At 37.0% G+C, this 23,497-nt stretch overlaps 1 protein-coding gene across 3 annotated transcripts; it reads left to right on the top strand.

Moving 5' to 3' along the window:
- The first annotated feature begins 211 nt into the window (after positions 1 to 211).
- Positions 212 to 16,796, top strand: LOC131436876 (zinc finger protein with KRAB and SCAN domains 1). 3 transcript variants are annotated; one of them, XM_058605839.1, is made up of 7 exons: positions 212 to 270; positions 334 to 706; positions 935 to 1,085; positions 14,635 to 15,402; positions 15,462 to 15,820; positions 15,879 to 15,963; positions 16,019 to 16,796. In XM_058605839.1, exons 4-7 carry the CDS (start codon positions 14,643 to 14,645, stop codon positions 16,303 to 16,305), a joined length of 1,491 nt encoding a protein of 496 aa, XP_058461822.1. In that variant the 5' UTR covers positions 212 to 270; positions 334 to 706; positions 935 to 1,085; positions 14,635 to 14,642; the 3' UTR covers positions 16,306 to 16,796. The 3 variants fall into 3 exon arrangements, with proteins under 3 accessions (XP_058461822.1, XP_058461823.1, XP_058461824.1); XM_058605840.1 differs by lacking the exons at positions 212 to 270; positions 334 to 706 and adding an exon at positions 721 to 796; XM_058605841.1 differs by lacking the exons at positions 212 to 270; positions 334 to 706 and having other exon boundaries at positions 741 to 1,085; positions 14,635 to 15,396.
- Positions 16,797 to 23,497: the final 6,701 nt, after the last annotated feature.

The raw sequence follows: 23,497 nt of genomic DNA on the forward strand, positions 1-23,497 counted from the left end.
CTACGGCTAGCAACGTATCAGTGGGGGAAACGCGCCTGGTGAACTTGTCGTCTTATTACACGCCACACGAGCATCAACGCAACCGTAGGCGTAAGCAGTAACATATAGAAGGAAACCCTGGATTAAGGGTGAGGGTTCGGTTGTATATAAAACATGCGCTCGGCTATCAAATAATGCTGCTGCTCAATCTATATCAAATTCAGTTGAAAGTAGGGAATTGAACCTTCTCATGTAGCTATTGCTATTTGGAACGTTTGATAAAAACCATGAGTATATAACAAACAGTCGCTAAAAAAGCAAAATAAACAATATTATCTCTCACCCTCACCCAAGAAAATATTTGACGCTGTTACGCCAAACCAACGCAAGGAAACTACTGGGACTGAGGATTCGGTGAAACAGGTTCCATGACGTAGGCTGGTACGGACGAATGCTACTACGAGGGGCTCGCTTCTAGCCGCGTTCGGCTAGGTTTACCGTATGATTGATGAATCATACACCCGGGGTTCCCTTATCCTCGTCGATAGAATTTCATTCATGGTTTTGAGTTGCGATAATCAGTGGGTCCCTCGGGCTCGCGGGAAAAGTAGCAGCGGACGAGAGCGACGACAGTGACGAGTGTGAATCAGACATGCACGGTGGAACCAACCACCATGTATCTACATTTCAATTCGTTTGTAGTGTGTCATGGTGTGGCGCAGGCGGGGTGAGACTTTGGCTATAGTGTACTATAGCAAACACAGGATATGCGTCTCCCATCTCCTTGTGCGCCGGGCAGTAGCAGAAGTCGGGAGTGGTAGTGTGGTATTCCTGTGCTATAGCCGTAAAAAATAAAATATATATTTTTATTTTAATCGATAATAATAAAGTCCAGCTTATTTTTTTTAAATACACTTAATTGTCTCTCTTGGTGTCGCCCCCCTCGTAAGACCAGGAGAAACGTGCACCTGTCTCATTCCTAGTGCTGACGACGTCCTGACAGGATGAAACTATAGTGCGGGCTTTTCCCGAATTATCCTGGAGTGCGAAAAATTGCAGAATCTGGTTGAATTTGACCGGAGCATTAACAACAAACAGGAAAAAAGGTAAGTAGACCCAAAATCAACCTTTTTCCGACAAAGGGGTTCCGCTTCATAATAAATGGAGCAACGCAGGGAAAGGGATTTTGTTTTGAACTTGTGCCCCATCCACGCCTCAGCCCTCCGGGAAAAAAGTGAAAGTGAACCTGCCGCTGTCAGAGCGACTCCATCCACCATTTTCTCTTTCCACTGTAGCCTTCATCAGCGATGGTGGTGGCGGAGGGGCAAATTGCAGCAGTTCAACAAGGCAGGCTTTGTTCTATGTGCGCGGTGACGAAAACTCCGACCGACCACCGACCTTTCCGCCTCCATCTTTGTCGTCACTGTTTGCTCGCGTTCGGGGCTGGGGACTTTCTAGATCGGTTGAGAATTGGTGTCTACATGCGTTACGCGTTGGTGTCTGCAGTACATGCGGAAAAAACCCGAAGTTACGATAAAAGAATAAAATTTGTTTAGGAAAGCTCAAAACACAGGTTGTAAGGTTTTTTTTCGTTTTCTCAAAAAAGTGCATCTATTTTTACGGAAGTAATTAATATTGATTTCTATTCGTTAAAATCGAAATTTTTCCTACTCCTTTTATCTCATATATTGAAACAGTAGCAATTGGGGTGATATCTACCATTACTGTTTAATGGATTAATTTCAAGTATACGATGAAAATATATATCGAAACATTTTCACGAAAATTTTACTTGCTGAAGACCAACGTAACTATAACCGATTACATCTCAATTCGTTAATCGTAGGCTTAGTAATAAGTAAAATAAGCTGACTATTTGTACAACATCTCTTCCTAGTGTTTCATCTGGAAAAGTCCTTACAGTTGGAAGAGCGAAGGAGTTGTTTATCAAACAAATAGAATAATAAACTTTACATCTGATTTTTGTTTTTGCAAAAGTATCTATCAAGAGGTCCAATCCATTTCGCAAACTATTAGCGATTTTTGGATAATACATTGAAATCCCGTTTAGATTCGTTCTATTCCTCATATAAGTTTTTATCACTTACAACTTTGAAATGATCGTACAGTTAGGGTTACCACCTAGAATGCATCCCTCGCCCGGCATTGGGATGGTTGGATTTTTTTATAAAAACGATCCTGCAATTGAAGAATGTTGCTTTTTTTTAATTTTCCTTGATTGCATATCGTGAAACTATTGTGATTTAATACCTGATACTGGAGACGCACTTGAGTACCGATTTTATCATATTATATTTGCACTTCGTTAGAGGCACCAGCAATGGTTTTGTACGCTATGAATCGGCTGGAAATACTTTTGAAACATAAGGTCAAATTCCACAAAAGAAATGTAATACCACAGCTTTGCTATCAAGGATGTAGTCAAACTAGGAATCTAATTACAGGATGATTTTCGATGCATGGGAGATGTGCATTACTTTGTCTAAATGTGTTAATTCTGTTCTGAGCAACAATTTCTCATTTGATGTGTAACTATTACTTAGTGAATACATCTAGCTCTCGAATTGTGGGATCTTCTATACCATTGGATTTAAAGTTATTAAAACATCACAGAAAAAAATGAGTCTTACAGGTGACATTATTCTACAAAGGATACGATTCACAGATACTTAATTTTTCAAATAACGCAATATTCAACTTGCACAGAATTTTACAGGCCCCGAGTTTAATTTGCACTCGGCTACCAAATGCCGCTGTATGGATTCATATGTATCAATTATTCAACAAGCAGATATGTGCTTCTGTGGTTCAGTCGATTAACCGATGTGTTCTGTGATCGAATGATTCTCGATTCAAGTCGCACTCTTGCTATTGATCTTTTGTTTTTTATTTCACTCGAATTCAAGCCATGTAATTTTCAAATTACACAATTTTACATGTTTTTGAATATAAATTTGTGTGATATACGACCTTCCTTTATGTGCATCTTATAAGATGTAAGATTACGAGATTTTTTCGAACTGTGAACCATACAGACAAAAACTTTTGCACAGCCGAGTGCTCGATAATCGTTTCGGCAAAATTAATCTCAGTAATCCTAAATTTACTAACTGTCAATTATTGCTAAACTTGTCAGCAGTAATTTTGCTGTTTGCACGGCAAAGCGATCGAGTTTGAATCATGGAAGAGAAAGGATTTTTCTTTATTGTTGTATAAAATAAATATCACAAAAGCTAAGGTTGGAGGAATTGAGCGTTTTATTAATGTTCATTTTAATCCAGCTCTCAAAAAAGAAAAGAAAATCCCAAACGAAAACATCACGGCAAAAGACAATTGTTTCTAGTGTTCTTCAACGCCTTTACCTGGAAATAAGCAGATATTTATAGGTGTATATAAAAAGTAGATAGTTTTTGATTTCACTTATCTTTTCACGATATATGAAAATCTTCTTCCTTCATCCAATTTATTTATTTTCCAGCTCCACGAGCAATGACAACATGATGCTTTGCAAAATTGGAGAGACATTAAATGAAAAGTTTCCATAAAATCTAACTCACTGATTGAAATTTCGGCAAACGGATTTGTTGATTTCAGTATATTTGTTGTATACTGACAAGTTCAGCAAACTTTGACAAAAGAACGCGCTTCACCGTTCTATCAGCATGTTACCTCGCAAAAAAGGATGTTGCCAATGATTTGTTCGGGGAATGTGAGAGCTGGATATCTTGTTAATATGATGTCTTTGATGTTACTTTAACAAATTTCGGAAAAGAGCATGTGGAATACTGAATAATCAGTAAAATGTGTTGTCGATCTAATTTGGCATTTCATTATGCCGAGCTCGAGAATCGATTTTTAGAGTGTATATGCTCAGTGAATCATCGATTCTCTTGTTTAAGAAGCGAGCTTGTATAGTAAGCTGTCAACGTTTTTGTTATATCACGTTTCGCCTTCGGCTCATCAGTTCATTAGCAGTTTATATTGAACTGCCAACGGTTCAATATAAGCAACCGAACAGTAGTAAAATTAATACTAAAGGGTGATTTTTTAAGAGCTTGAGAACTTTTTTAAACAATAAAACGCATAAAATTTGCAAAATCTCATCGGTTCTTTATTTTAAACGTTAGATTGGTACATGACATTTACTTTTTGAAGATAATTTCATTTAAATGTTGACCGCGGCTGCGTCTTAGGTGGTCCATTCGGAAAGTCCAATTTTGGGCAACTTTTTCGAGCATTTCGGCCGGAATAGCCCGAATTTCTTCGGAAATGTTGTCTTCCAAAGCTGGAATAGTTACTGGCTTATTTCTGTAGACTTTAGACTTGACGTAGCCCCACAAAAAATAGTCTAAAGGCGTCAAATCGCATGATCTTGGTGGCCAACTTACCGGTCCATTTCTTGAGATGAATTGTTCTCCGAAGTTTTCCCTCAAAATGGCCATAGAATCGCGAGCTGTGTGGCATGTAGCGCCATCTTGTTGAAACCACATGTCAACCAAGTTCAGTTCTTCCATTTTTGGCAACAAAAAGTTTGTTAGCATCGAACGATAGCGATCGCCATTCACTGTAACGTTGCGTCCAACAGCATCTTTGAAAAAATACGGTCCAATGATTCCACCAGCGTACAAACCACACCAAACAGTGCATTTTTCGGGATGCATGGGCAGTTCTTGAACGGCTTCTGGTTGCTCTTCACTCCAAATGCGGCAATTTTGCTTATTTACGTAGCCATTCAACCAGAAATGAGCCTCATCGCTGAACAAAATTTGTCGATAAAAAAGCGGATTTTCCGAATGGACCACCTAAGACGCAGCCGCGGTCAACATTTAAATGAATTTATCTTCAAAAAGTAAATGTCATGTACCAATCTAACGTTTAAAATAAAGAACCGATGAGATTTTGCAAATTTTATGCGTTTTATTGTTTAAAAAAGTTCTCAAGCTCTTAAAAAATCACCCTGTACTTCCAAAAAACTTAAAGGTACATCCCTCCCGTGGTTGATGGGCTTGACGGTATTGCAAACATCATCAGATACGATTAACTATAGTTACAATTTAATATAAATATGTGTTATAACTTTTAGTTTAATTATTGAGTTTATTGAGTGAGGCATGAAACGATTTGAATAAGATGTTGATTGCAATACGCTCCAACATCCGGGGTTGGAGAGGCCGGTAGGGCTTAACTGAGCTCTTTTTTATGTTTCATTTTCATACTACCGGCCCTTATTACCGATGTGAAGTGGAAATTAAGCGAAATGAACGTACCCCAGTCAGGTTTCACACGATAACGGAATAGTTGAATGGTGAATTAAGTTCATCTTTGACGTTTATTCTGTGAGGTTGTGTGTGCTCGTGTGGGATCTGATGGATGAGGTGATATGTGAGTGAAGTATAAGTGAAGTGGAATGCAAGAACGGTAATAAAGGCCACCGTTTCAGCTCAGGACTAACGATCGACCAATAAAAGAGATCGAAATTGGGTGACGGCACCTCCATTCATCTCAAATCCATTAGTCATTTCATATATGAAAACCATTGGTTAGAGCGAGATCTGTTGTGTCTGTTCGATAGATTGAAGTACTATCTGAACTACTTTTATGCGGTATTGCTTATCAGAGATGAAGCAAAAATTTTGGATTTGATTTCATCACAATTCATTTATTGAAAGTCGAGTAATCGGTAGAATAATATGGTGACTCTATTAATGAAATGACTATTGGCACAATGAATTGAGTTAAAATCTATTAGAATTTATCTATTAGAATTATTATCTATTAGAATTTACTATTTAATCAATGTTACAATATTTGTGTGTGAAATACATATTTGTATATATGGATATGTATGTACACATGTGTGTATATGTATGTATATATGTGTGTACGTCAGTATGCCTTGGTGCCTGTATATATTTATACATGTATGTATGTATGCGTTGTATCAAACCGTATATGGTGATACCTTTCGATTGTGAGTGAATAAAATGTTGATTGCATTACGCTCCAACATCCGGGGTTGGAGAGGCCGGTAGGGCTTAACTGAGCTCTTTTTATGTTTTATTTTCATACTACCGGTCCCTATAACCAGTGTGAAGTAGAAGTTAAGTGGAGTGAACGTATCCCAATAGGGTTTCACACGATGACAACAGGTGAACGGTGAATCGAGTCCATATTTGACGTTTATTGGTGGTTTGTATACAATGGATTACTGTGGAATGAGACAGAATATTGTAGAATAGAACGGAATAATAATGAGTTAACCAATGGGCAAACCACTGATAGCTGTCAAACGATGTTCATCCAGTTTGTATTGTGAGGATGGATATATCGTTTGAGACCTGATGGGTGAGATGATGTGTGAGTGAAATGTAAGAGTAAGTGCATCAGGCGCGTACCCAGAAAAAAATTTCGGGGGGTGTTTCAGAACATGTTGATCAATTTCCATACAAATGGAACTTTTTATATAATTATTTGAAATTTTTTTATTGTGGAGTCGTTTGTTGAAAATTATTCATTTTATTTTTTACTTATTTGAAAAAAGAGTTTACATAATATACTTTTTTGAGTTTCGGAGGGGGTTTGAACCCCTAAAACACCCCCCTGTATACGCGCCTGAAGTGCATGCAAGAATGGTAATGAAGGCCACCGTTTCAGCTCAGGACTAACGATCGATCATTAGAAGAGATAGAAATTGGGTAACGGTACCTCCATTCATCTCAAATCCATTAGTCATTTCATATACTAGAACCATTAGTTATAGTGAGCTCTGTTATCTCTGTTTGATAGATTAATTTCAGAAATAACATGAAATTTGGAGCATTTTGCTTCGCTAAAACAGCAGTATTGAACCACTTCCGAACTACTGCTATGCGTTATTGCTTCTTAGAGACGAGGCAAAGACTTTGTATTTATCACAAATCATTTATTAAAAGTCGAGTGATCGCTAAAATAACATGGCGACTCTACTAATGAGATGACTATTGGCACACTAGTTTTAGTTAGGATCTATCAGAGTAGAAATAGTAACTCAATGTTATAATGCTTGCGTGTGGAATACATGTGGGTATGTATGCATGTGTGTATGTGTGTGACTGTGTGTATGTATGTGTTTTTGTGTGTATATACAATATACATTTTACCGTGCCTTTGAGTGCGTTGTACCAAATTGGTAGTGATGCATTTCGATTGTGGGTCAGTGTACACCAGATGCTCAAAAGTGCCTGAGCGGATGGTAACACTGTCAAGGATCAACTGAAGACAACTAAATGTGAACATGCTGTAGCAATACTTATGGGACCCAAGGGTCAATATAATTTAAATAAAAATGCATGTTCTCAGTTTTTTTTCGTCAAACCATCATGACCGGCCGTACAAAGATGTCATTAAAAAAACACTAATCCTTTTTTGTCTCACTTTTTTTTTGTTCGGAAATGGATGACTGAGCATAACCAAGAAATCCGGAATAAAGAATAAGATACTCAAGAAAAGCAGGAACAAATGTGATTAATGTGGAGCTGAAAAATTGGAAAATAATTTAATTACCACGCTTAGGAAATCTTAGACACAAAATGGAACATCGGTAAGAATAAAAAGACCATTGCATACAACTAACTTTTACATTTCAGGGAATACACTAACATCAGCAAAAGTACGGAATGGAAATAAAATAGAAGAACAACAAAAGACAGTTACGAAACACAATTGAATAGAACACTGGAATTAAGGTAAAACAGAATATAAACTATGACCAAAGGTAAGAAAACCAACATGAATAAATGATAGAAACTGTTGGGTAATAATATAATTTCCTCATATTGAAAGAGGCATTTATATGGCGCGCATGCGCTAATTCGGTCTGATACAAATTAACGGGCAGGGCAATACATTTTGGACAGGGCTGTAAAAAGCTGATTGGAACCCTTTCCCCACCAAAATGTAATATAAGGAAACTATAAGGAAACTTCCAAAAAACTTAAAGGTACATGAAAGATTGCAGGCTAAAGAAGGTGCGCTTGTGGGACGTTTTGGTGGCCGCCTAAGTGATGGAATCCAGGATGCACTAATCCTCCAGACTCACGATAATTACACCAATGGGCTGAACCAATTTCAATAATCTTGAACTCATTTGAAATCTACTCTTGGGCCATTGATCAAATTCGAATAAAAGAAAATAATAAATGCCAAACACCTCCGGATAATTTTGATTGTATAAGTTATATAACCGACAAATCAAACTTTTTCTATTCGCTCAATTTGAGCAGAGATGGCTCGTTTTAAAGCTATTGTTATGGTCATTAATGGAAGATGGAACATGGAAGTAATCTAACAATTCGGTTTGACCTCAAAGAACTTTTTATTCGATTGGAATAAACGAATCTACATCTGAATAATCAGTGCTCGTTCTATTTGTTGTCACCCCGCATTTTTATTGTAAAGGTGTAATGAAGCAAATATTTAAATAGAGCATTTTCATTCATCTAGCGTTAGAATTTATATAATTCGAACTGCGTGCATTTCTGCGGTCGGATAATTTCATTTCCTTTCGTTTACATTTATTTGATCAATATTACGCAGTAGATTCTTCGCATTCAGTTTCAGTGTCACTTCCACGGACAACAAGTTAGTCTGGAAAAAAATAGTCGTCGGGTTGGCGGTTCAATGCATAGGACGCTGGTCTTACAAGCCAGTTGTCGTATGTTCGAGCCCCGACCTGGAAGGATTCTTAGTTTCAGTAGGATCCATAGTACTAGCCATGCAATGATTCTGTACACAATGATTCTGTACACTGCGAAATCTGTTGAAACAGAAAGGCCAAATTCCACAAAAGGAATGTAATGCCAAGACTTTGCTTTACGCCGGTCACACAGTCCCAAGGCCTGACAATTATTTCCTTGTCATGAAATTTTTTTAGATTTTTTTGTCGATGAGGTTTGTTTTTTTTTTTAATTCCGACATTCAAACGATCCAATAATGTTTGTTATGTTCACTTTTGATTATTTTCTCTGTTCAAGGCGTTCAACAAACAAAATTCCATGCGCATTCCCAAATACAAAGGCTATAACCGTTTCATATAAAAGGAACAACATTGCAGCATTCTTTCAATAATTTTGAAAAACCGCTAATACACTGAAGATGAATACAAATTGTATTCGAAATACGTATATGTGATGTGACGTTTATTATACATAATTTATAGTGTTGTGAGATACATAGTGAATTTGTATAGTGACGTGATATACTTATAACAGAATTTATTTTATTTATTTCGTCAAGCAAATGTAGACTACATATAAATTGTTTACAATGTTCACTTACATACTACGCATTATTTCTACGACAAAGCTGAGATTTGATTTGATTTTTAGACATAGTAAGGTCAAGATGTTCGCAGTATTGATTGTAATGGCGCATTATTCGATTGACTGGACTGAATTTTGCATAATTTGTTCTAGCTTGTTTTTCTAAAAATAATTTCCTGGAACGTAATTGACGGCTAGGTATATAAAAATTTAATTGCGATAATAATGGAGCTGATTGAATGCGTTGAGAAATAATGTCGCTGATAAAATAAAGCATTGCAAAGTCGCGGCGTTCTTTAAGTGTTTGAATATTGATGAGCATGCAGCGTGCTTCATATGATGGTAGAGGAAATGCTGTCCAGTTTAATTTACGAAGTGCATATAAAAGAAATTGTTTTTGAATAGATTCGATGCGTTCTTCGTGAATAATATTGTATGGATTCCATACTAGGCTGCAATATTCCAAAATAGGTCTGACATATGTAGTGTATAATAATTTAATTGTGTATGGGTCCTGAAAGTTATGACTGAAGCGTTTAATAAAGCCCAGCATGCTATTAGCTTTATTGATTATGGTATTGTAGTGTTCCACAAAAGTGAGCTTGGAGTCTAAGATTACGCCTAAATCTCTTACAATTTTACATTTTTCTACAAGTTGATTTCCTAGATGTATGTTTATAGGTATAGTTTCATTTTTCCTACTGAAAGTTATTGAGTTACATTTTTTTACATTGAGTTGGAGTAGACTTTTGCAGCACCAAATGTGGAATAGATTGATTTCGTTCTGGAATATTACAGCGTCGTTAATATTTTTAATTTCCATGAAGAGTTTCATGTCGTCTGCATATATAAGCACTTTCAGATTTTTGAGTATGAAGGAAATGTCGTTTATATGTAAAATGAAAAGGAGAGGCCCTAAGTGAGAACCCTGAGGTACGCCAGAAGTTACATTAATTGGTTCAGACAGAATGTTTTGGAAGCGGACTACCTGTACACGATTCGTTAAGTATGATTTGAGCCATTCCAGAAGAGTATGTTTTATGCCATATTTTTGTAGTTTGTGTAGAAGTAATGGTATGTCAATACGGTCGAAGGCTTTGCTAAAGTCAGTGTAAAGAGTTTCTACGTAGTTTCCGGCGTCCATTGCATTCAGAGTGAATGTCATAAATTCTAAGAGATTTGTTGTAGTTGAGCGGCCTTTAAAAAAGCCATGTTGTTTGTTTGTTATTACATTTTTAAGTTGATGAAAAAGTTTTTCATTTACAATTTTTTCAAATAATTTTGGAATGCATGAGATAATGGCTATTCCACGGTAGTTCCGAATGTTAGATTTTGCACCAGATTTAAATATTGGTACAAGAAAGGAAGATTTCCATGCTTTAGGAAAAGTACATTTATTAAGTGATAGGTTAAAAAGTAGTTGTAGTGGTAGTGTAAGTTCTTCAGCAAGATTTTTTAAAAATATTGGTGGTATACTGTCAGGTCCAGGCCCTTTTGAGGCGTCTAAGTTTTTCAGTGCTGTCGAAATGTCATGTTCTGATAGATAGTTTACAGAGATGGAGTTGGAAAATGCAGGTATGAAAGAGAAGTATTCACGGTCACGGTCAGTTTCTGAATAAGATGTATATACTTCTTGGAAAAAATTTGCAAAGTGATTGCAGATTTCTGTAGTATTTTTCCCTACATGTTCGTCGAGGTGCATTTGAGATGGAAAATTGTTGCTTTTTAGTTTAGTTTTTGTGTAGTTAAGAAAGTTCTTAGGGCAAGTCTTTATTTCGTTTTCAATTTTGCGGTTATATTCTTCATGTGCTGTGTTAATGGCTATTTTAAGTTGATTGCATAGATTTAAGTAATTTTGAAGATGAGCGTCACTTTTTTCTTGTTTGTAAGTTTTGTGTGCTTTTTGTTTCCTATTTTTCAAATGGTTTAGTTGTGAATTGAACCATACAGGTAATTTGCTGTTATGATTTTTTCTTCTTCTTTTCATAGGCAAAGTTTCGGCTAATAATGCGTTTTGTTGATTTTTTACGGAGTTTACTTGATGTAGGCCAAAATTAGAAATTTTGTCGAAAAAGTAGTGCAATGTTTCGTTTTCTCCTACGACTGGAAGTAAGATTGATTCATTTTCAATGTCAGAAATGAAGTCCGCATTACGTTGATTGAAGTCGCCAAAAATATGAAGCTTTACTTCAGGTTCCATATTCGAAATAATTGTGTCTAAAGATTGAAAGAATAATTCAAAAGAGAATTTGTTCGCATTTTCGGGTGGGAAGTAGACAGAGCAGTAAATATGTTCTTCTCCCAATATTGAGACTTTGGCCCATACATGCTCAAATTCTTTATATTTAGGAGTAATAATTTCTTCAGAAGTAAAGCAAGAGTTAATGGCTATAAGGACTCCACCTCCAGATTTTTTCTGACAGAGAGATAAATTTCGGTCGTGCCGAAATACGTTAAAATTATTTCCAAATACTTCTTCGCTTCTTACACTTTCATCCCAGCTGCTTTCAGTTCCAAGGATTACGTCGAAAGAGGAGGTTATTAAATTTTGGTGAATTTCTTTCATTTTGGCCGGGCTTTTCATGCGGTTGAAATTTTGGCAATAGACCAAAATTTCAGTCACATTTTGTCTGTGAAGCGAAGAAGTTTTTGAGAATTCTGGAATACTTACATTACTAATTCCTGTTTCTATTCCTTCGTCAAAGGGCGTCGTTATTTCCGAAAATTCGGCCTTGTAAAATTGTGTTCGGCTTCCCGGATTAGTTGGAGTCGGCGGGTACGTTCACTTGTCAAAAATTTCCCATAAGAGTCCAGGTCGGCCAGCGCTTCCTTAGGTTTCATTCCATATTCCTGATGCACTTCGATGAAGATTCGTAGGAGGTGGTCAGGTGTTGTTGGAAGGCCTTCTGATGCTAATAGCATTTTTATACTAGTTGGTGTCATACCCTCGATGCATACTGTAGGTTGTTGATTTTTCATGTATGACAAATACAGACGGACGACGTGCATTATTTTCGGGTCACGAAGCCTTGCTTTTAAGAAGCGTTCGTCGCCATTTGCAGATTGTGAAGTAAGACGTACAATTGGAGGACGCATTGGATCAATTTCGAATTGGCTGTCTGTATTCATGTCCTGTGATATTGCAGACGTATTTATGTTCTGTGATATTGAAGATGTGTTCATATAGTTAGTGGATGGTGCAGCTTCGATGTCATTACTTCCTAAGACCGGAGTAGTGTTGTTTTGAATACTTCTTGTTCCTTTGTAAGGGTTGATTGTTTCACCTTTTTGAAAATTTATGAATTTTGAGGCAATATCTGCACCTGGATTCCCGGAGAATTAAACGGTAATATTAAAAAAATTATCCTTGGCTATAACATTGCCAATCTATGTTTGAGTCTTCGGACGCTTTGGTCGGCTTTTGTCAGCTGCTATTCACTTGGTTGGCTGTAAATTGGATACAGTCGAGTAAATATGGTTCTATGTTTCATCCATTGTAACGTATCGATGGACAAGTTTGTTTCGCTTAAACATGACCAAACATGGCTCTTGTGAACCAATGATACGTCATTTTTGATCAATTTTGAAAATCAGTGGGTGCCGGCAATTCGTAATTTTTTTTTCATCTTCAATTTATTTCATGCAAAAATTGATTTACTGTTTCTTTTGAAATCTTTACAATGTCTGCTGTTTCCTGCAACTTCACTGATTCACACGGAGCGAAGCCCGGATAATGACTATCAATCAGTTTATTTAATGGCACAATATTTTTTGTATAAAAAACAAAAACAGTGATTTTTAACACACCCCATCTTTTCTAATTGTTTCTAGTTTTCCAAAAGTAGTTCCACTGAAAAATACAATAGCTAACACGCCAATGAACCCAATGTCATGAAATTGTGACAGGTGACATTTAAAAATTGTCTCTATTGAACTATGGAGAAATTTTTAATTAGTGACGCCATCTCGCTGTCATGCCGAGAATTTATTGACTGACGTGTTAGAATATGTATGATGTGAGTAAGTTGTACTTTTGTGTAGGTGCACAAAACAGGAAGCGACGAAATGAAAGCTTGCACAATTTACACAATTATCCCACTAGTATTCGTATGTGTGATGTAAGCAAGTCAGTTCCTTCGTGTTCGTATTCGCGTTATCTAGTTATGTCTCTTACATTACCCACCTGCCGTTTGCTGCTATAATTCTTACGTCGTTTGGAGTTTGGTTTGAGTAAATTCAAACTATATACCATGGGCAAAAAAATGGGATGAAAATTTCGACTTCTGATGCCGAAACCAGGTAGCACAATGCATACGAAACATTGGTAACTTTTTGACTAACAATGTGTTTATCCTAAACTTTGACTAAATAATGTGTAATCTTGCATAGCATATAATGCAATAGAAGCAAATTCAGCAGCTAGAAGTTTTATATAGAAGATCTATAATAGAACCGAAACTAAAACAAACGTATCCCCAGCAAGCCGTTCTAGTTTTGCCTTTCTCATATAGAAAGGTTATGCAATCACTGTGAAACCGACTTTTGAACCGAGGCCCGGAAGGCCAAATGTCATATACCATTCGACGCAGTTCGTCGAGTACGCAAAATGTTTGTGTGTGTATGTGCGTATGTGTGTATGTAACGTGTTTTTGCACTAACTTTCTCGGAAATTGCTGAGCCGATTTTCACCAACTTAGACTCAAATGAAAGGTCTTGTGATCCAATAAAAAATTCCTGAATATTATTTGGATCCGACTTCCGGTTCCGAAGTTATGGGGTAAAATGTGCAAAAAATAAAAATATGTGTTCTAACTTTTCTCATAGATGGCGCGACCGATTTTCACAAACTAAGGTTCAAATGACAGGTCTTGTGGCCCTATACATCATTACTGAATTTCATCCGGATCCGACTTCCTGATCCGAAAATATAGGGTAATGTGTGTTAGAAATTTTATACCATCTTCTCCAATTAATAGTTTTTACCAGTAGACGGTCAAACAAACCGATTACGGTTATTCTTTTAAGAATAAAATATTTTGAAGAATACCACAGTATTATATATGATAGTATGATTGATATGAGAAGGCATCATTACACCACTAGGTGGATTAAAACAGGTTTTATTTATTCGAACAGTTCTTCTGCTAAATTTAAAACTGGCATACGATGCTGTTCTATTTTTTTTATATTTGAAACCCGAGTAAAACACTGCTGAGGATGCCAGTTTTTCTTGTTATAAAATCCAGATTTAAATGTTAAAACTGACATCATTTATGCATCTAGAACTAAAGCACTACTGAATATCCCCTAATAGATTCATTAATTTCTCTTCCAGAGCCAAACATGAATTTTTCTCCATTTGGAACACATTTTCCCGGTACTATACCGGGAATTCATCAATTTGCCAGCAGTGGCTTGGTAACAAGTGTACCTTCGTCCTCACATGACACCAGCAATCGTTATCACTCGATCAATTCCAACGTGAGCATGGCTCATTTCAACCAATCGCACGCACCAATTCTGGGGAAGTTCCGTCCGGATGACACATCCAACGTGATTAACCCAAACAAGTACAACGGGCACACCAGTGCCCCTACAATTACAACCACCAGTGGCCAGTATACAATACCATACAGCCAACATTCAGACGTGAATGATCACAAACAACGCAACATGTATCCTCAGACGACATCCTCTCTTGCGGCAGTCGGTCCAGCTCAATCTTCCCAAGAAATTACTCAAGATCTGAGTGCTCTGTTACAACAGGCGGATAGCAAGCGTGTTCTTCAGAATCCAAGCTGGCAATCGCTGGCACCAGGAACATCCGTGGCAGACTATCTTTCTCACCTTCCAGGAACCGCTCTTCCACTATCACTCCATCACTTCCTCAAATATTCTGCAGAAAATATAAAAAAGGAAACCCAAAATCCGCTCTCTACGATCGATATGTCCCAAACGCAATCCCAAAACATGAACACAAACAATGGACAACATTCGAACGGTATGATATTGCCGGCTTCGCAAGCAATTGCAAGTATCTTAGGTCATCAGAACCAAATTGGACAACAGCAACAACAACAGCATCTCAATCAGCAGGGTAAGTGTAAGAATTCCTGAATTACAAACTTTTATAAATTCTAAATACTGTTAATCATCCCTCAGTTCCTGCCACTAGTTCGGGAACCGTGAATGGGACCAATAATATCAATGGCGCAGGAGACACGAGTAAAAAGAAGAAAAAGAAAAAGAAAAAACCACCGAAGGAACGCAAACCGCGCCCAAAGCCAGGTGAAATCCAAGTTCGAACAGCACTGGACGGCAGCCCACTATTTTTGTGCCCTGAGTGTCAAATGGCATACCCAGAGCGAGAATTACTGGAGCAACATTTGATCGGACATAATCTTGAGCGCCGATTCATTTGCGATATCTGCAATGCGGCATTGAAACGGAAAGATCATCTCACACGTCATAAACAAAGCCACAACCCAGAGAGACCATTTGTGTGCACCATTTGTCTGAAGGTAGACTATAATCAAATACTAAGATTTAACATTTTTATAACGAACCATTTCTCGACAGGCGTTCAAACGCAAGGAACAGCTCACCCTTCATATTGTTATCCATTCAGGAGAGAAAAGGCACATTTGCCAGGAATGCGGCAAAGGTAACAAATTCAACATTATCGGACAAAGGGGTATAACATTTCAGGTTCGTTACAGGATTCTATAGAAAAGACCATCTTCGCAAGCATACCCGTTCCCACATTGCCCGTCGACTGAAGGCGGAGCTTCAAGCACAACAAGGTGGCGCAGAAGGTACCTCGTCCGCAGGATCCTCTCGCGGAGGTAATAGTCAGCCCAATCAAAATCACCAGAATGTAACCCAGCAGCAGCAGGTTCCTCCGCAGGCACAAATCCAACTTCAACCTCAGAGCACTAATCAACCTCAACAACTACAGCCTCCACAATACCACCCTATTCCTCCGACATCGCAAATGATGCCGTGAAAATAAGTTTGTTAATCTCTCGGAACACTCAGTAAATTTTACACTTTCTGTCGCTGTCGTTGTACACCTTCATTGGGCGGAGATATTTTTTGTGCGGTTGTCGTGATTTGGTAGAATCTCCTTGACTTACATTTAGCATAATCGATATACCATAAATGAATTAAGAGGTAATATATTCGTGCAATTAAAGTGTTTATATATCTTTATGTTCATCATTGTTCCTTAGTTTCGATTCTAGTCAACACTTTAGAAACCTAATTAGGTAAACGGAAGTTTCAAATAGTTTGTTAGTTGATGGTCGATCGCGCAAATAAGTTTATTCAAAATTTTAGCTACGTTTTGCAAATGAAAGTATAGTTTAAATATTTAGTTCGTTTATCAATTCAACTCTTACACTATACGACTATAAAACACTATGAAAATACTGATCTTATACAAGCAAATTATATAGGAAATAAGCAAATCACCCAATAAAACTATACGCAACAATAGAGCTTTACAGTTTACATGTTTATGAGAAAAATCCCAACTAACCAAAAGCTCGGATAAATGGGACTGACTTGGCTCTCGAACGGAGCCTCGAAGACCCATAGTGATATATACAATTCGACTCAGCTCGACGAGATGTCTGTGTGAGTGTATGTGCGTGCGTACCTTTAAACGATTTTTTACCGCTCAATTTTTACGGAGATGGCTGAACCGATTGCTACAAACTTAGGCTCGTTTGCAAACTACTATTGGGAAAATGATCAAGTTCGTGCATTATTATTTGCAGATGTCTTGAACGATAAATATGAACAGACATTATACCTATTATCTTTCTCCAGGCAGGATCAGCCAAGATGCAGTGTGAAATCCGGTGGAAAAAAACTTAACAGGAATAGATCCACTGGGTTCCTGGTGACAACTGCAGGAGGTGTATTTTTTCTTTAATTCGTATTGCTCTATTCTACTAAATTCTCTCTTCATTCAACAGTTTTGTTTTAATGTTTATCATAATTTTTCGACAAAATGATTTCTTATATATTTGTTTCAAAATTATAAATTGAATGATAAAAATCAAATATCGCAAAGATCCGTGCAACAGTTACATACGAGACGTCTACGGCGCCTCTTTTATCGACGTACGTTTCTAAACGACATTCCAGAGCATCAACAAGAGAAGCAGGTCTTATTTGAACAAAATGGTATGAACCGTATTATTAGAACAATCGGTTTATTGTTGAGCCTTACTAGTGACTTTTTTTTTTATTCAATCTATATATCTATATAAAAATGCAGAGATCATTCTTTGTAATCGCATCACGTAAGAACGGATGGACGGATTGAGATGATTTTTTTTGTTTGATCAGTTTTTACCCCCACCGGGTTCGTACATCAAAAATTTTTGGAAAATTTGCCGGAAAAGTGGGAAAAATCCATAAAGATGTTTTGTATGGAGAATGGAATTTTCCGTTGAAAAAGTCGCCAATGCTTGCTAGATCTACGATTGATGTTTGGCGCGCAACGAGTTGCATAAGTGCTTGGCCCTCGAAAGAAAGGAATACTAGATCGTTGAAAGAATCGTTTGGCGCGCAACGAGTTGTTTCATATAGATATTTCACATGCCACGTGCTTACTTGGGTATCAAAATTATTGCTTGCCAAATGACATAATGCCGGAATGTTCAGTCATATGTTCTAGAAAAACCCTGTAGGCCGGAATAAAAAGTTCTGATATCATTTACCAGTTAATGAATTGGAGTCAGATGAATATTATTGGTCATCGCGAGCGCGAGTTTCACTAATCAGAATAGTTTTGAATGAATCAATGAAAAGATTGTGCTGTATAAGTGCTAAGGTCAAACTAAGAGACTTTCTTTGCATTTTGCTTTCTAATGATTCAGATTACACTAAGCGCACATCATAAGTGGTAATTAGATCAATGTTCAAGATGATTACCATAATGGAACGAGACTGTCATTTTATAATTCATATTCTGTGAAGAATGATCAAATTAGTAGGATGAATATCAAATTAAAATGCAAGCGTCGTCTCTCCAAGCATTCAAAAGCTACGCAGTACCTGAGAAATATGTACTTTATTAGAGCTCTAAAGTACGCGTGGCACTTTTTGGCAACTTGAACGTACAGAACAGGTTCTGAGAAAACTTTCTCACTGCTTAAAAGCTGTAAAAGCTTCAAAGTTTGTTCTGTTGTGTCGGGTGAACATTCGAGTATGAGTAATTCCTTAAGCCAAATCTTTTTTTGTGAACTTTTAGTTACTTGGGCTAAATACAAACTGTAAACATATCCTACTCTACCGAATAAACAACTCTAGAAGAGAAAATCTTCAACATTGTGTTAGGTTCATCAATACAAAATTTTGCTTAGTGAGTTTTTTTTTATCGATCACCGAAAGCAAGAATCACATCTGGAAGAGAAAACGTGGCACTTTATATCCTTCATGTCGAAGCCATTAGAGAGAGATCTCTGTTCAGTGCTTTGATTCAATTGATGAGATGATAAGCTGTACCTTTGCTCAATTTTTGCTTAGTACAATTATTTCACATTAATTTTTGGTGATATATTTTTTTTGGACTAAAGCGAATGTATGTTGAATTACGTTGATTGTAGGTTAATCAGAAAAATAATGGAGAGAAGCGTTAACAGCATTAGACGTTTGATCACTCTGCCGTCCGAAAATGTAAATTTAAAAAAAATATTAGGCGAGACGAAGTTCGACGGGTCAGCTAGTCTATATATATAAAAATGCAGAGATCATTCTTTGTAATCGCATCACGTAAGAACGGATGGACGGATTGAGATGATTTTTTTTGTTTGATCAGTTTTTACCCCCACCGGGTTCGTACAGTGAGAAAAATCCGAGGGGGACGACACTAAAAAACTGCACTTAGCTTCGATTAGACTTTTTCACGCTGCATACGATTATGCACACTTTGCTTCTCTTTGCTACACATAGTAACGGTTGAATATGGATCGATCGTCTTTTCATGGATTTTTGCTGGTTAAAAACATAATCATGGAGATATGATGTATCGTAATAGGCCATGAAACCTGAAAGTTGCAAATGTCACATGAAGATGCCAGATGCAGACAGTTCGGAAAGTTGTGAACTATCGTCCTGTAAAATCAGTTTTGTTATATTCTGGTGCATAGCTAACCCACACACCGAGAGCGTATGCTCCGGATTATCTGCCATATCCTATCGGAATGTTGGCCATTCTCGTTTAATATCTGCGTCATTTTCCACAGTTTCTATATTCAACTCGAACCAAAAATTATTATATTCCATCTTCATGCTCCCAGCTACCAAGAAAACAAATTTTCAATGTTGTTTAACCCTAATTTCATTTTACCAATCTGCTGACGAATCAATGTTGACACTCAGTGAATGTCAAGACCAGTAACAGAAACTTTTTAAGAGATCACATGTTCTTTGACTTTCTTTTACACGGTTAGAAACGCTTTTAAACGGATCGATCTAGATGTTTGGATAGATGTAGTTTTTTTCACTTTCCATTGACTTTTTGTATTTTATTTGAAAAAACCAGATCTGTCGTCCCCCTCGGAAAAATCCATAAAGTTGTTTTGTATGGAGAATGAAATTACCCGTTGAAAAAGTCGCCAATGATTCCTAGATCTACGGTTGATGTTTGGCGCGCAACGAGTTGCATAAGTGCTTGGCCGTCGAAAGAAAGAATACTAGATCGTTGAAAGAATCTTTTGGCGCGCAACGAGTTGTTTTGTGTGAAGTTTTCGCATGCATACTTCACATCCATGCGATTTGTCATTCCGAGCCACGTGCTCAATCGGGTATCGAAATTATTGCTTGCCAAATGACTCAATAACGGAATGCATATGACTGTTCTAGAAAACCGCTGTAGGCAGGATAAAAAGTTCTGATATCGTATACAGTTTTGTTTTAATGTTTATCATAATTTTTCGACAAAATGATTTCTTATATATTTGTTTCAAAATTATAAATTGAATGATAAAAATCAAATATCGCAAAGATCCGTGCAACAGTTACATACGAGACGTCTACGGCGCCTCTTTTATCGACGTACGTTTCTAAACGACATTCCAGAGCATCAACAAGAGAAGCAGGTCTTATTTGAACAAAATGGTATGAACCGTATTATTAGAACAATCGGTTTATTGTTGAGCCTTACTAGTGACTTTTTTTTTTATTCAATCTATATATCTATATAAAAATGCAGAGATCATTCTTTGTAATCGCATCACGTAAGAACGGATGGACGGATTGAGATGATTTTTTTTGTTTGATCAGTTTTTACCCCCACCGGGTTCGTACATCAAAAATTTTTGGAAAATTTGCCGGAAAAGTGGGAAAAATCCATAAAGATGTTTTGTATGGAGAATGGAATTTTCCGTTGAAAAAGTCGCCAATGCTTGCTAGATCTACGATTGATGTTTGGCGCGCAACGAGTTGCATAAGTGCTTGGCCCTCGAAAGAAAGGAATACTAGATCGTTGAAAGAATCGTTTGGCGCGCAACGAGTTGTTTCATATAGATATTTCACATGCCACGTGCTTACTTGGGTATCAAAATTATTGCTTGCCAAATGACATAATGCCGGAATGTTCAGTCATATGTTCTAGAAAAACCCTGTAGGCCGGAATAAAAAGTTCTGATATCATTTACCAGTTAATGAATTGGAGTCAGATGAATATTATTGGTCATCGCGAGCGCGAGTTTCACTAATCAGAATAGTTTTGAATGAATCAATGAAAAGATTGTGCTGTATAAGTGCTAAGGTCAAACTAAGAGACTTTCTTTGCATTTTGCTTTCTAATGATTCAGATTACACTAAGCGCACATCATAAGTGGTAATTAGATCAATGTTCAAGATGATTACCATAATGGAACGAGACTGTCATTTTATAATTCATATTCTGTGAAGAATGATCAAATTAGTAGGATGAATATCAAATTAAAATGCAAGCGTCGTCTCTCCAAGCATTCAAAAGCTACGCAGTACCTGAGAAATATGTACTTTATTAGAGCTCTAAAGTACGCGTGGCACTTTTTGGCAACTTGAACGTACAGAACAGGTTCTGAGAAAACTTTCTCACTGCTTAAAAGCTGTAAAAGCTTCAAAGTTTGTTCTGTTGTGTCGGGTGAACATTCGAGTATGAGTAATTCCTTAAGCCAAATCTTTTTTTGTGAACTTTTAGTTACTTGGGCTAAATACAAACTGTAAACATATCCTACTCTACCGAATAAACAACTCTAGAAGAGAAAATCTTCAACATTGTGTTAGGTTCATCAATACAAAATTTTGCTTAGTGAGTTTTTTTTTATCGATCACCGAAAGCAAGAATCACATCTGGAAGAGAAAACGTGGCACTTTATATCCTTCATGTCGAAGCCATTAGAGAGAGATCTCTGTTCAGTGCTTTGATTCAATTGATGAGATGATAAGCTGTACCTTTGCTCAATTTTTGCTTAGCACAATTATTTCACATTAATTTTTGGTGATATATTTTTTTTGGACTAAAGCGAATGTATGTTGAATTACGTTGATTGTAGGTTAATCAGAAAAATAATGGAGAGAAGCGTTAACAGCATTAGACGTTTGATCACTCTGCCGTCCGAAAATGTAAATTTAAAAAAAATATTAGGCGAGACGAAGTTCGACGGGTCAGCTAGTCTATATATATAAAAATGCAGAGATCATTCTTTGTAATCGCATCACGTAAGAACGGATGGACGGATTGAGATGATTTTTTTTGTTTGATCAGTTTTTACCCCCACCGGGTTCGTACAGTGAGAAAAATCCGAGGGGGACGACACTAAAAAACTGCACTTCGCTTCGATTAGACTTTTTCACGCTGCATACGATTATGCACACTTTGCTTCTCTTTGCTACACATAGTAACGGTTGAATATGGATCGATCGTCTTTTCATGGATTTTTGCTGGTTAAAAACATAATCATGGAGATATGATGTATCGTAATAGGCCATGAAACCTGAAAGTTGCAAATGTCACATGAAGATGCCAGATGCAGACAGTTCGGAAAGTTGTGAACTATCGTCCTGTAAAATCAGTTTTGTTATATTCTGGTGCATAGCTAACCCACACACCGAGAGCGTATGCTCCGGATTATCTGCCATATCCTATCGGAATGTTGGCCATTCTCGTTTAATATCTGCGTCATTTTCCACAGTTTCTATATTCAACTCGAACCAAAAATTATTATATTCCATCTTCATGCTCCCAGCTACCAAGAAAACAAATTTTCAATGTTGTTTAACCCTAATTTCATTTTACCAATCTGCTGACGAATCAATGTTGACACTCAGTGAATGTCAAGACCAGTAACAGAAACTTTTTAAGAGATCACATGTTCTTTGACTTTCTTTTACACGGTTAGAAACGCTTTTAAACGGATCGATCTAGATGTTTGGATAGATGTAGTTTTTTTCACTTTCCATTGACTTTTTGTATTTTATTTGAAAAAACCAGATCTGTCGTCCCCCTCGGAAAAATCCATAAAGTTGTTTTGTATGGAGAATGAAATTACCCGTTGAAAAAGTCGCCAATGATTCCTAGATCTACGGTTGATGTTTGGCGCGCAACGAGTTGCATAAGTGCTTGGCCGTCGAAAGAAAGAATACTAGATCGTTGAAAGAATCTTTTGGCGCGCAACGAGTTGTTTTGTGTGAAGTTTTCGCATGCATACTTCACATCCATGCGATTTGTCATTCCGAGCCACGTGCTCAATCGGGTATCGAAATTATTGCTTGCCAAATGACTCAATAACGGAATGCATATGACTGTTCTAGAAAACCGCTGTAGGCAGGATAAAAAGTTCTGATATCGTTTACCAGTTGATGGATTGTGTATAATGGACTTAGATAAATAATATTGGCCATCGTGAGTGCGAGTTTAACAAATCAGAAATTTTTTGATTATTGATTCAATCAACAAGATTGTTCTGTAGAAGCGCTAATGTCAAACTACTAGATTTTCCTTGCTGTCTAATGATTTAGCGCACATAATAAGTGGCCATTAGATATCAATGTTCAATATGGTTATCATAATGGATTTATACTGCTATTTCATATTTTCTATTCTGAGAAGAATGTTCAAATTGGCAAGATCCACATCAAATTAAAATTTAAGCGACGTCTCTCTAAGCAACCAAAAGTTCCACAGTACCTGA

Source organism: Malaya genurostris, chromosome 3, assembly GCF_030247185.1.
Source record: "Malaya genurostris strain Urasoe2022 chromosome 3, Malgen_1.1, whole genome shotgun sequence".
NCBI classification, from domain to species: Eukaryota; Metazoa; Arthropoda; class Insecta; order Diptera; family Culicidae; genus Malaya; species Malaya genurostris.